Here is a 13271-nt window from a genome sequence, read left to right on the forward strand (position 1 = left end):
CTGCGTTATGGACAACTTCTGACTCGTGCATTAGAGATTGACATATGTCATGTTATCATTTGATCATAGAAAGATAAAAGGGTGTGGCCACTTTTGGTGGGACACCCTGTTTATATATACATACATATATATGTATGTATGTATGTATATGTTCGTACGTACGCGCGTATGTATATGTGTATTTTAAAAGTCACTGTCGAGAAAAGCTTATTAGAAGTCACTTAAATTTAAAAAACGTAGATATGTTCTGAATTTTTCTAATTTTAGAATTAATTTTGTTTCTCGGAAACAAAGCCTTATATAAAATAATATTATTTTATATTTTTGACTTATTTTTTTATGTAAAATCATCACTTTCCCAGCAATTGTATCAGCAATTACGAGAATCTAACATCATATATACGAGAAGAAATGAAAATGCCTTACCAGGACCAGGAATATGACGTATAGGGTCCTTTAAAATAAATTTCAATCTATGACAAGCTACATTGGGCATACATGCTTGATACATTGCCGCCCATAAGAAGTTCCAGTCTACTCTTGTTCTGTGATTCATCACGAGCACAGCCGACTCATGAGGGGATATATGATCACCGGACACATAGATTTTTACGCCGAACACATTCAATAGAGCCTATAAAAAGATATTTAAGTTTCTATAAATTTCAGATTTTTATAATCGAGAACGATCGAAGCTCGATTATAACTCTGTGTAATACGATTTGTAATATTACTTTTTTGTACTATTTTATATTATTTGTACTATTATAATAGATCTGCTTACGGTAGGATAAAGTTCCCAACACGAAAATAAGAGGTCTCCACATTTTCGAAATCTTGGCGGACTAAATAACAATAATGGTAGAAGCGGACAGGCAATGAATAAGAAGCCTGCTACTATACTACCGTAACACAAAGCACAGTATAATGTACCACGTAAAATACCGCGCATTACAGTCTCGAAATGGAGATCCTGAAAATAATATGCAATATATATATATATATACCTGAGTATAAAATATTCGGCTGATTTCATACACAATTCACGATCTTCGCCACGTGCATTTGTGCTTAGAATATTCATTCGTCGACGATGACAGCGATATTATTAACAACGATAACAGCAATAGGCTCAGGGTACAAACAATTAAGTGGGAATACTGGATACTGGCAGATAAGAGCCAAGGCGCGGGTATTGGTGCGCAAAGTTATTATTGTTAAATTTTGTTAACAGATTAGTGTATTAAAAATATACGTACACGTTTCGGACCGTTTTTTGGTCCATCTTCAGCATGAATATAAATATATAAAAATTAAATTGGAATTTTAAAACTTGACATGCACAATATTTATTGTTGCAGTAAAATTTCAAATTAAAATTAATAATTAGAAAGGAAGGCTCACTGAAACCCGCGTAGAATCTATACAAATTAATGGACAAAATTCCAATTTAATTTTTATATATTTATATCCATGCTGAAGATGGACCAAAAAACGGTCTAAAACGTACATTTTTAATACACATTTGTTAATAAAATTTAATTATAATAAGTTCGCGCACCAATACTCGCGCCTTGATTTTTATATCTGCCAGTATTTCCACTTAATTATTAACAACAACATTTACACAAGAACTCCAAAAAATGATATCTCATATTTAATCCGTATAAAGAAATACGAAAATTTAAATCGATTTTTCACGTTCTTCTGAAATAGAGACAGCAAAAAAAGATGCATTAAAATGCAATATTTCAAAACTCACTTTCACATGTGCACTGTGCAATGGAAGCACCTTTTATGAACATTGAGTCTCTACTGTTTCCTTAGAAAATACTGTGTCTTTACTGGCTTCCTCCTGATTTTATTACAGAGGCTTCTCCCTGCTCAACCCCTTTCGCCCTCACTCTCGGTCTGGTCTCTATCAGGTTGAGTTGGTAGATGCTGTGTTGGACCATTATTGATTTGTTGAGTATAGGAGGACTGTATCATTTCAATAAAAGGATTGGAGAGTTCTGCATCTGACACAATAAACTATATTCTTCATACATGATCTATCATACTATTGACATTTTTATTCTGCGCTAGTTTTTTTAATATTCGATTTTAACACAATATTTATCAAGAGATACAGTAATGTCTCGCGTTAAGTGCAGCAAAAAAGCTACGCGTAACAACAGCAAAACGGAAGCGCGTATATCTATATACAATCGATTCAGTTGCGAGTATTTTAGATTATCGGATTTTACGTTAGTAACAGTTGAACTGATAAAGTTTTTAATAAGTTTAATCGATAGCTTGGGTTCGTCATATATATATAACAAAAGAATTTTTATTTTTACTCTACGTGGCCTATAAGAGGAGATATTACTATCATCTATTAATAAGAAACCTGGGGTTATCGCGTGTTCTTATTATCATTAAAAAAATTATCTTTTCAAAAAAAGCTAAAAAACGAAAATTAATTAAATTTACCTTTTCTACAAATATAATATCAGAAAATTGTGATCATTGAAAATAAAAAACTCTTATATACACTATATAATTTAATTTATATATATTGATAGCAATATATATTATTTTATATTGACGTGATGTAAGTATATATTTTAAAATATATACTATTTTATAATGGAAAGACAATACGCTTGATAAAGACAATATAATTTAAAGTACATCAAAAGTTAAAAATTTAATGCAAAAAACTTGGCGCCGTCGGAATTAAAAATATTTTGATCGCTGTAAAGAAAAAAAAATTATTATTATACATATTATAGTGGAATCTCGCACAAAAATAGCACATTTCGAATTGTAGCGCGCAAAATCCCTTCCTTACGTGTGACGCACGTTACGTTACGCATGTGAGTGGGTAATAATCCAACCACATAACTCAAGGTGTCGTCATTATAACGTCATTTTAAGATCATTTCTCGTCATATGACGTCAGTCGACTAAATAATGACGTAACACAGACGTGATATTTCTCCCGGTGGTCTACTGGAAAATAATGTGTGGACGAAACGATATATATTATTACGGACCTGAAAATTTTATGATTTGGAAGTGAAACGGGGTAACCTCGCTATTGCATTCAAACCCCGAACCGCACACTATTAAGAGGTAACATAGGCCATTTTAATGTATCCACTAAAATATCTTAAAATCTATAAGTTTAAGACAAAAATAATTTAGACAAAAGTTGTATGGTTCGGAGGGGGACACATGATGAAAATATGGACCTGATCTTGAGTGATCTTTTCAAGGCCAAGTCAATGTGATCGATGTTTTCTTAAATGGAACCCCTCATTTTTTATTGCATATTCTTGTAGCTTATCTCGAGAGCTTTTCAAAACACTGTAATAAAGTATTTTTTCATTAAGTACTTTTTGAGTTATTTTTTATATCTTAATCTGACATATTTTGATATAAAAAACAATATATTTAGTTTTCGATAATCTTACTGTAATACTTTTATGTACAGAATACACTTCGAAAAGGTCACTCAAGGTCAAGTCCATATTTTTATCATGTGGCCCCCTCGAAATCATGCAACTTTTGTCTGAAACATTTTTTCCAATCTCTTTTACTTTAAGAGATATTCAGCTGCATCACTTAAAATGATATACCCTGTATATATACTAGCTGGCGTTTTTTCCTTGCGCGCTCGATACTTCATGCACGTTCTTCTTTACTGCTCGGCTCCTAGACAGCCCCTTGCAGCGCGATGATATTGTATAGCCTATGTTATTCATGAAGATCTAAGCTATCCATCAGTGAAAGATTTTTTCAAATCGATTCAGTAGTTTCTGAGATTACCCCGAACAATGGAACAAACTTTACTTCTTTATAATATAGTGTAGATCTACAGGTGTATTTATATATTTATATAACATCTCCTATACACAACATATAAAATTTTGTCTTTTTTGAATATAAGTTGGTCTTTTTATCATTCTTGCGAATTAAAATATATCGCAAATATTTATAATTATATAGGAGAGAAGAGTGAGAGAGAAAGCGAAAGAGTGAAAAGGAGGATGAGGGAGATTGAAGATTCGTTGATGAATATATTAAACGACTTGCTCAATTATTTATATACTATATTGCATTATTTTTAGGAAATAGATAATAAAAAGATAAAATCATAACTGTAATATAATATAATAGTAAATTTAGTTTTTTTTTTAATATAAAAAATACATAATATAAAGCACAATATGCCCAACATATTTATATGACAAAATTGCCAAAAATAAAATGAGCAAATTTTAAAACATTTTCTTAATATTTCGTTAGAGATTTGTTTCCTAAAACACATTTCATGCTATTTAATACTTTTTATCAACAAAGATATGTAATAACCATTTTAGAGTTTTATATATAAAAGTTTATCGATAATAAAATTGTTATATATTTCTCCATATAATTTTAAAATTGCTTGTACATTTCCTTTCCCTTCCTCATATCCCTTTCTTATATTCTATAAATTATTTACGTATATTACGTGATTAATATATTTAAAACATGAATATATCCAGATCTATTAAAACTCCCATGCTACTGATGATATCTCGAATATTTGGTAAGAAGTTGACGAGCATCGTTTTGTATCTTTTCATCGTCTTTGCTCACAACTGAAAAGTCGCAAATTTTCTCCAGCCAATCGCAAGCCAATTCATACTTGCTCAATGCTATATAACATTTACTTAGAAATAATCGATTTTGCAGATTTACTTCGACTGAAAAGTTCTCCGCTTTCTGGAAGCTATCAATTGCATCTTCATATGAGGCACTTGGTGGCTCCGAGAATAATGTTGCGGCGACCTTATTACCACAACAAAAATGACCAGAAAAAGATTAGTGTTATACATGTATATCATAAGTATCTTACATTAAGCGCATTTTCTTTTAGCATGAATATTGAGATTATATTTTTACAGAGATTATATATTCTCGTGTATAAATAAGATTGAAATTAAAAACTTCTATCAAAATGTAAGATCTACTCTTAAAATTAATCGAATATGATTGCATATCTATTTTTTTTTTTTTCTCTTAATTTTAAGAAAGCTCTGTGTATTTTCAGTATTATATTAATTTAATATAATTATACTTTAAAAGCTATGGATATCTTGTAAAGAAAATTGATATTTTTGTAAAGGGAAAATCGATTCGAATTTAGCTGTAATCCAAAGAAAATGCATTTAGTGAAGGATATTTTGTATATTCAACATTATGCGAGCTTTTAAATCATAATCAAAATATATACCTTTCTTTCTATCCAACTTAAGTTAGCCACCTCATATTTGAATCTGCCAAGTAGATGATGTAAATCAGCATCATTTGGATTTATTTTTAAGGCTTTCATTACATGTTCCTTGAAACGGTAACCGTTCTTTATTTTCTCTGTTATTGGCAAAAATTCACCATATACACCTACGAGTATAGCATACCATTTATGTAGATCCGCATTTGATATATTAAGAAGCTTCTCACAAGCGTTAATTCCTGGGAAGATGATTATTATAATTAAACATTGCAGAGATTCAATTGGTGTATAAATTAAATTATGCACCTGTACAAATTGTAACTTTTTTTGCATTTGGATCAGTAATACAATTCGAATATTTGTAACAACTTCTGGCATATCTCCATACTACATCTACATTATTTGGATAACTATCTGTGAAACTTCGTAGTTTGAGATAATCATCTTCTTCGTATCCCTCATGATGGTAACGTACATCGAAGATGCAAAAGTTTAATCCAAAGTAGGTGGTTTCAATTGTCCTGAATCACTAAGCATATAATGTAATCTTTTCTTTTTAAGTTTTGAAAATTTGTGATTTTTGTAACAAAGAAAAGAAAGTTAAGACTTCTACCGTACTAACATAGGATTTTTTTTAGAAGACATAAATTAATCTTATGTCCTTATGTTATCTAAACAAAATAACTTTCAATCTAAAGCAATCTATTTGAATATATACAAAAATGCTCTTCATAAATCGAATTTATAATTGTAGATATAAACAAAGCGAATAATAAATGTATTAATAAACTGACCTATTTTCAATGTCGCTTATATTATTTTCACTATCTGAACAATCAAAAAATTCATCATCAATATCTGTGGCTGCTGTTGAAAAGCCATCAGTATCATTATCCGTTACAGTAAATGTATTATCATTATCATGTTTACGACTAAGCTTCTTCTTTCTCTGTTGATCTTGTTGTATTCTAAAATAAGACAAAGAATATATTATTTTATAATAGATTCTCAATCAAAAATAGTTAGAATATTCTTAAAGTATTTGATTTTCCCAAAATTTTACTAATGTATCATTAATCATTCTGATGAAAAAATGTTATCTAAATATAAATCCCCAAATATTTTTATCAAAACACACATATACAGACATTGAAAATTATAATTTGTATAAAATAGTAGAAAAAGTCTAATATCTATTTAGATTTATAAACTATCTCAACATCTAATTAATCAATTATATTTAATACAATATTTGACTGAATATTTTAGATATATATCCTCTCTTCCCATATATAATCTAAAACATTAATTAAAAAAGAGATAATTGCATTTATTGTTACCTTAATCTTTCCAATTCTGTTTGTAACTCTGTAAGACGACGGTCGACTTCGTCTAAGTGAGCGTTTTTCATAGCATGTTGTTGTTTCTCCAAAACTTTCTGATAAATGAAGATACTAGCTGCACTTATAACACCAATAGTTGCTCCGATAGCAGCAGCAATTAAATGAGTCTGCAATTGACTCATTTTCTGATTATTGGAGAATTTTTATTTAAAAATAGCTGTTCGTGTTCTGCAAACAAAGATATATGTAAATGTAATAGTTACCCAGTAAACACACAAATCAGCAATATTACACAACAATTACAAGTTACAAGCAATTATAAATCAGCAATATTACACAGCAATTACTAGCATTACAAGTTATACTACTTTTACTCACAACAGCAATATTACATCAACATAACTGTGTTTTTCGGGTATAAATTAATTATCTTATAGCAAATTCAGTCATTTGCACTGCGCCGCACTGGTGCATATTAAAGACTACTATACATGTGAAGTTATCTAATAAAAAAGAATAATATAAACATTTTAGGTAATTAAAATCCAATCATGATAAATTGTCATTTTATTTAACAGAACATACATTATTTTTTCATCATCAAAATGTTTATATATTATATCATTGCATTCATATACTTCATAAATAGCAGCCTTTAATGTGCACTGGTGTGAATTAGTGTAAGTGACCGAATTCGCTATTACTTGAAAATCGTTTTGAAAGATTCGAATGTGTCCTAAAGATTCTAATATGTGTACTCACGAGCATGAGTTTGCGAAATGTGACCTGGATGGCACGAATTTGCCGCGTTTATCGACTGACATCACAATCTGTCAGAATAGCATATCATTTTGATAATCTTATCGTGCGTTATGGAATTAAAATATCCTATTTGTGCTAAGTGTTTCGTCTTCACCAAACGCTATCTATTAGATGAATCCTGCAAGATCAATTAATTGCTGTGTACTCTTATATCATACATCAATCTTGAGAGATGCCACGTGTTATTTTTCTTCCACAGAAATGCAATAGTGGCGCGCGTATCGTGTATATCGTCTGTCATGGTTAAAGGGCAATCGTGACACAAACCACAAACCGTCACAGGTATACAATATTAATTATCATTTTCTGTCTTCCTTTCTTTTATTCTTCTTTTTTTTCTCCTTTTTGTCACTTTGATTTTCGGGGTCGGATCCTTGGAATTTCTACTTGCTGATACATAGAGTCCTAGGCTGCGTTCGGGGAGCACATTTTTAGCGCTATGAGCGTGTTCTGTCCTTGTTCAACTTTCAATAAGTAACAAAGATAGAACGACGCTGTTAGCGCTAATAGCGTCTCCCCGAACGCACCCATAATGAACGACACGCGCACACCCATACCAATCGACATCGAGCACACGCATCTTCATGCATATAAACTAGCGACACCAGCTGCGTCGTATACATGTACAATAATTCCATTGATTCCATTAGTTTGCTGTAGTTTCCGATGGGTTTCGCGTAATCTTTCTCACACCATCTTTTATTGATTTATTTTCACGTGCTCGTTCTTGGTTATATCCGGTGCCAATAAAAATTCGAAGAAAAAAAAGAAGATCTCGATTATCCATCGTTGTGCACATCCGAACAAAACATGAATGTGCCTATACATGTGAAGTTATCTAATAAAAAAGAATAATATAAACATTTTAAGTAATTAAAATCCAATCATGATAAATTGTCATTTTATTTAACAGAACATACATTATTTTTTCATCATCAAAATGTTTATATATTATATCATTGCATTCATATACTTCATAAATAGCAGCCTTTAATGTGCACTGGTGTGAATTAGTGTAAGTGACCGAATTCGCTATTACTTGAAAATCGTTTTGAAAGATTCGAATGTGTCCTAAAGATTCTAATATGTGTACTCACGAGCATGAGTTTGCGAAATGTGACCTGGATGGCACGAATTTGCCGCGTTTATCGACTGACATCACAATCTGTCAGAATAGCATATCATTTTGATAATCTTATCGTGCGTTATGGAATTAAAATATCCTATTTGTGCTAAGTGTTTCGTCTTCACCAAACGCTATCTATTAGATGAATCCTGCAAGATCAATTAATTGCTGTGTACTCTTATATCATACATCAATCTTGAGAGATGCCACGTGTTATTTTTCTTCCACAGAAATGCAATAGTGGCGCGCGTATCGTGTATATCGTCTGTCATGGTTAAAGGGCAATCGTGACACAAACCACAAACCGTCACAGGTATACAATATTAATTATCATTTTCTGTCTTCCTTTCTTTTATTCTTCTTTTTTTTCTCCTTTTTGTCACTTTGATTTTCGGGGTCGGATCCTTGGAATTTCTACTTGCTGATACATAGAGTCCTAGGCTGCGTTCGGGGAGCACATTTTTAGCGCTATGAGCGTGTTCTGTCCTTGTTCAACTTTCAATAAGTAACAAAGATAGAACGACGCTGTTAGCGCTAATAGCGTCTCCCCGAACGCACCCCTAGGCTGCGTTCGAAGAGCACGCTTTTAGCGCTATGAGCGTGCTCTGTTCTTGTTCAACTTTCAATAAATAACAAAGATAGAACGACGCTGTTAGCGCTAATAGCGTCTCCCCGAACGCAACCCTAGATTATCAGAGAGGCGCCAACTTGTTCCTCCTCCTGATTGGTCGATTAAAATAGCCGCCATGTTAGAACACAAACGTCACACGTATAGCCTGACAGAGCTGTCAATCAAAGTGGTTGTGTTAATATTAAGTTTAAATAAGTGCATATTATAATTTCTTGTAACCACGGTAAGTAGAAATGTCTTATATATGTTATATATGTCTTATATATGTTTTACATATATATTTTTGTAGAATAAATACATAGATTATATATATATATAGATTATAATTATAATTTAATTATAATTATAATTATAATTATAATTAAGTTATATAATAATAATAATAATAATAATTAGAGCGTAGCAAATCACAATCACAAACGCAATCGCAGCCGCGAGCCGCTAGTGTGATTTGGGCTTTACAAGGTAGCCAATCAGAATACCACTGTATACTTAGCAGACAAATTTGATATTTCTTATTTTTTATTATTGCAATCATTTGGGAATCGTTTGGGCAAATTTAGAAATATATTCTCATAGTTTAGGAAATAATAATTTATTTATAATAAAGAAAAATTAATTAAGCGTATAGTTATACTCTGTCCAGCGAGAGAATAACCTCGGATCAGACGAAAACTCGTCCGTTTCGCGCAGGTCTCCTCCCACAGAACGCCTAGAAAACCCCCACCGCATCACCATATTGCTCATGCAGCTTGCCAGTGCTAGCAACAAGTGGCAGGTCCCCCGACTGTATAATTTAAATATATTACAACTCTTACTCTTGTAGTTGCCTGTCATATTATTTCTTATTTTAATTTCGTATCGCGTGTAAGAGTTCGATTTTATATCATATTGAAATTAATCAAGATTATTTCATCCATTTAATTTTCTAAACTGAAATAATAATCCCGGACCCGAGGGAGCCATATCTACGTATACGATATTGAGTACTTCGCCATGTTCTCCCCACTTTGCCTGCCTATGCACAGACAGAGGTTATTCTCTCGCTAGACGGAGTATAGCAGACATAATTTAAAAAAAATTTTTTTTTTTATTTTAATCAACATGAAATCATTTGGGGAACACGTCTGTAATGTTTTCAACGTTTGGGAAATAATAGTTTATTTTATAATAATTAATTTCTTATCAGACAATAATCCGGAACCGGATACATAAGGTCATATATGCAAAGCTAGATGGACGGGATCCGATATAGCCCACATTGCTAATTGGCCAGTTGCATACTAGGACTCTCCGATTGGTCAATCGTACTGGATTGGTTAATTTCCTTATGCATACACATATATGGACCATTTAAATTTTTTATGCATATGTTTTTGCGCTACGCAAATTTGTCTGGATATACCTTTACGGTTACGACTAAAATTTTTTTACGTGGTAGGCCTGAGGGCCTATTACGGTTCTTGAAACGAGGTGAAAATTACAAAAGTAAATAGATTTACTAGATTTTGACAAATGAAATTGTAGATACTCTAGTGAATTTCCTCACTTTTGTAATTTTCACTTCGTTTCAAAAACCGTTATAAGCCCCCTACAATAAAGTCGTAATTCGTAAGAAATTGATCAATCACAGTCGATATTCTCCTCACATTCAACTGTTGGTCAATGTCTTACGACTTAGCTGCAAAACTGGTTGGTTAATAGCAAATCGGGTTTATCAAATAGAATTTGATCGGCACTCAAAAATAAAGTCCAGACAAAGGACACGCGCGTTTGAACACGTCCATTCCCGTTTACGAGCGAAAACAGAAATGCGGCCTGGTCTACAATAGAATCGTAAGTAAGGCTGTATTCCGAAATTCACTGCCAGTACTGAAAATCTATAATATACGTAACATTAAGTATATATATATATATATATATATATATATATATATACGTGTCCTAACTCTGATTAAAGGAACTCTACTGAACACACGCACATAAGCACGCATGCACCTAAAAAGTAATGTTTTCAGAAGCCAGTTGTTTGCAAATATTAATGAAGTAAAAAGTGAAAGTTTCAAAACTGCTGTTAGTGTTACTTTCAAAAATTTTAATAAAGGAAATAGTGAAAAATAGTTTACAGTAAATAGAAGTAAATAAATTATGATATATTAAATTAGATTAATGTGTATATTATCTCTTGGATGTTTATTTCCATTTTTACTGCACGTATATAATTTTGTTTTGATAGTCTTTTTTTTTAATCATTTAAATTATATTATATAAAATATAATAAATTATATTAATTATTTTTTTTACATATACATGTAAAGATACGACTATACATATGTATGAGTGTGCGATCCGCTCGTGAGAGCGGAATCAATCACGAGCATTCCACAGTTTCGTTTCGTTTTCAATAGTTTCTAGCGGAATATGTTTTGCAGATCGCGTAATGTACATACACATCTATACATATACACATGGTAGTAAAAGCTAACTTCAAAATTTTCCTTTATCTCTCAAAAATGAGTAATAACTTGTAATGATTAATAATTTATCTCTGTTTCTGTACTGACCACGTTGCTCTACGCTGCCAATTTAACAAAGTATATGTGTACATACATACAGTTCTGTCATTTTCGTTACGTGGATTACAAATCCCTACATCCCCATGGAGCGGAATAAGCGCAAGCAGAACGAGCAGAACGTATCTAAAATGACTTTTAAATATTGTTTTTATCGGTCGTTTTTTATTATCATGTTCATAAATATTGAAATGAATGCGTCCTTATTGGAAATATTGATTAAAAATGTTAAATAAGTTAAATAAGTTTCAACGCGGTTTTAACCCTTTTAAAATAATGACTCGTGATTGGTTGCGCGTTGGTCCGCGGTGCGCTTGTTATGCTCCATGGGGATATAGGGGCTTGTAATCCACGTAGCAAAAACTGCGGAACTCTCGCGATTGGTTGTGCTCTCGTTACGCGTTACGCTATTCCGCTGCATGGGTTCGCATCCTGAAAAGTAAACATCTGCGCATGCATGACTTAAGTAGGAATCAGTAAGAAAGAAAAGGATAGGAGCTGGATATGTAATATGACTGATGTAGAGTCCTATATAATCAGAGAGGCGACATCGTTACCCCCTCCATGCTTTCCATGATCGTCATGTTGGGCACACAGCTGTCCATTTGTAATTTAAAATTTCTTAAAAATGTCGAGATATTTAAAATGTTTTTTTTTTTAGAAAATAACATTACAAATATACTTTTTTCTCACTTACGGTATGTCGGTTGCGATTAGTTTGCACGTAGGATTCACTACGGGATCAACATAGGGCGTGTTCCACTTAACGACCGCAACATCATGTGTCTTTGTTTAACTTTCGGTGAACAACAAAAATGAAATGGTACCGTGAGCGTTGCGGTCGTTAAGTGGAACGGGCCCATGGCGGTCAGCCAATCAGCAAGCGAGACGCTATTGTCGCCTCTTTGATTATATAGGACTCTAGGCTGATGTGTACAGACTTAGAACATATATAAATAGAAGGGGAATGCCTTTGTTTCCCGATAGAAAAACATGTCGGAAGGAAGTGAGAAAGAAAATCATAGTTGCCTCTCTCTTGTGAGTAACTACTCAAAAGAAATGAAAAATAAGGTTACATTAGTCACATGTGTGTGTACACAAAAGTATGTATATCTACAGACACGATGCTTGTATGTGTAGTTACTCACAAGAGAGAAGCAACTACGATTTTCTTTCTCACTTCCTTCCGGCACTTTTCAGCCTGCTATTCCCCTTCCATTTATATATGTTCTAAAGTACAGACCACTGATCTATATATCTGGATTGCCGATCGCCTTTGTTCTTAGGACTCAAAAGCGTCCCCAAATGGACGCCGTCATTTTACCCGGCAATTTGTCTCCGATCGTGGGAAATTCATATGAGTTTGACTAAAACCACGGTCTATGTAAGACTGTAACTGAAACTTACGTTTACGTAACATTTTTGCTGTTATTGATTTAAAAAATCAGGATTAAACGATGTAACAGATCATAAAATAAACCAAAATATTACAAGATTAATAAGACAATAA

General features: G+C 32.4%; 2 protein-coding genes across 4 annotated transcripts; both read right to left on the minus strand.

The window, feature by feature from the left end:
- Nucleotides 1–300: 300 nt before the first annotated feature.
- On the minus strand, nucleotides 301–967 carry LOC115245106 (lysocardiolipin acyltransferase 1-like). The gene is made up of 2 exons (XM_029823219.1): nucleotides 785–967; nucleotides 301–634 (listed from the first exon to the last, which is right to left on the minus strand). The coding sequence occupies exons 1-2, from the start codon at nucleotides 950–952 to the stop codon at nucleotides 371–373; spliced, it is 432 nt and encodes a 143-aa protein (XP_029679079.1). The 5' UTR covers nucleotides 953–967; the 3' UTR covers nucleotides 301–370.
- Nucleotides 968–4367: 3400 nt separating this feature from the next.
- On the minus strand, nucleotides 4368–9175 carry LOC115245105 (regulator of microtubule dynamics protein 1-like). 3 transcript variants are annotated; one of them, XM_029823218.1, is made up of 7 exons: nucleotides 8856–9175; nucleotides 8529–8706; nucleotides 6607–6837; nucleotides 6061–6234; nucleotides 5573–5787; nucleotides 5267–5505; nucleotides 4368–4821 (listed from the first exon to the last, which is right to left on the minus strand). In XM_029823218.1, the coding sequence occupies exons 3-7, from the start codon at nucleotides 6789–6791 to the stop codon at nucleotides 4555–4557; spliced, it is 1080 nt and encodes a 359-aa protein (XP_029679078.1). In that variant the 5' UTR covers nucleotides 6792–6837; nucleotides 8529–8706; nucleotides 8856–9175; the 3' UTR covers nucleotides 4368–4554. The 3 variants fall into 3 exon arrangements, with proteins under 3 accessions (XP_029679078.1, XP_029679075.1, XP_029679076.1); XM_029823215.1 differs by lacking the exons at nucleotides 8529–8706; nucleotides 8856–9175 and adding exons at nucleotides 7372–7549; nucleotides 7699–7955; XM_029823216.1 differs by lacking the exons at nucleotides 8529–8706; nucleotides 8856–9175 and adding an exon at nucleotides 6988–7230.
- Nucleotides 9176–13271: the final 4096 nt, after the last annotated feature.

The sequence above is a fragment of the Formica exsecta genome, unplaced genomic scaffold (assembly GCF_003651465.1).
Source record: "Formica exsecta isolate Colony F162 unplaced genomic scaffold, ASM365146v1 scaffold911, whole genome shotgun sequence".
In the NCBI taxonomy this organism is placed as follows: domain Eukaryota; kingdom Metazoa; phylum Arthropoda; class Insecta; order Hymenoptera; family Formicidae; genus Formica; species Formica exsecta.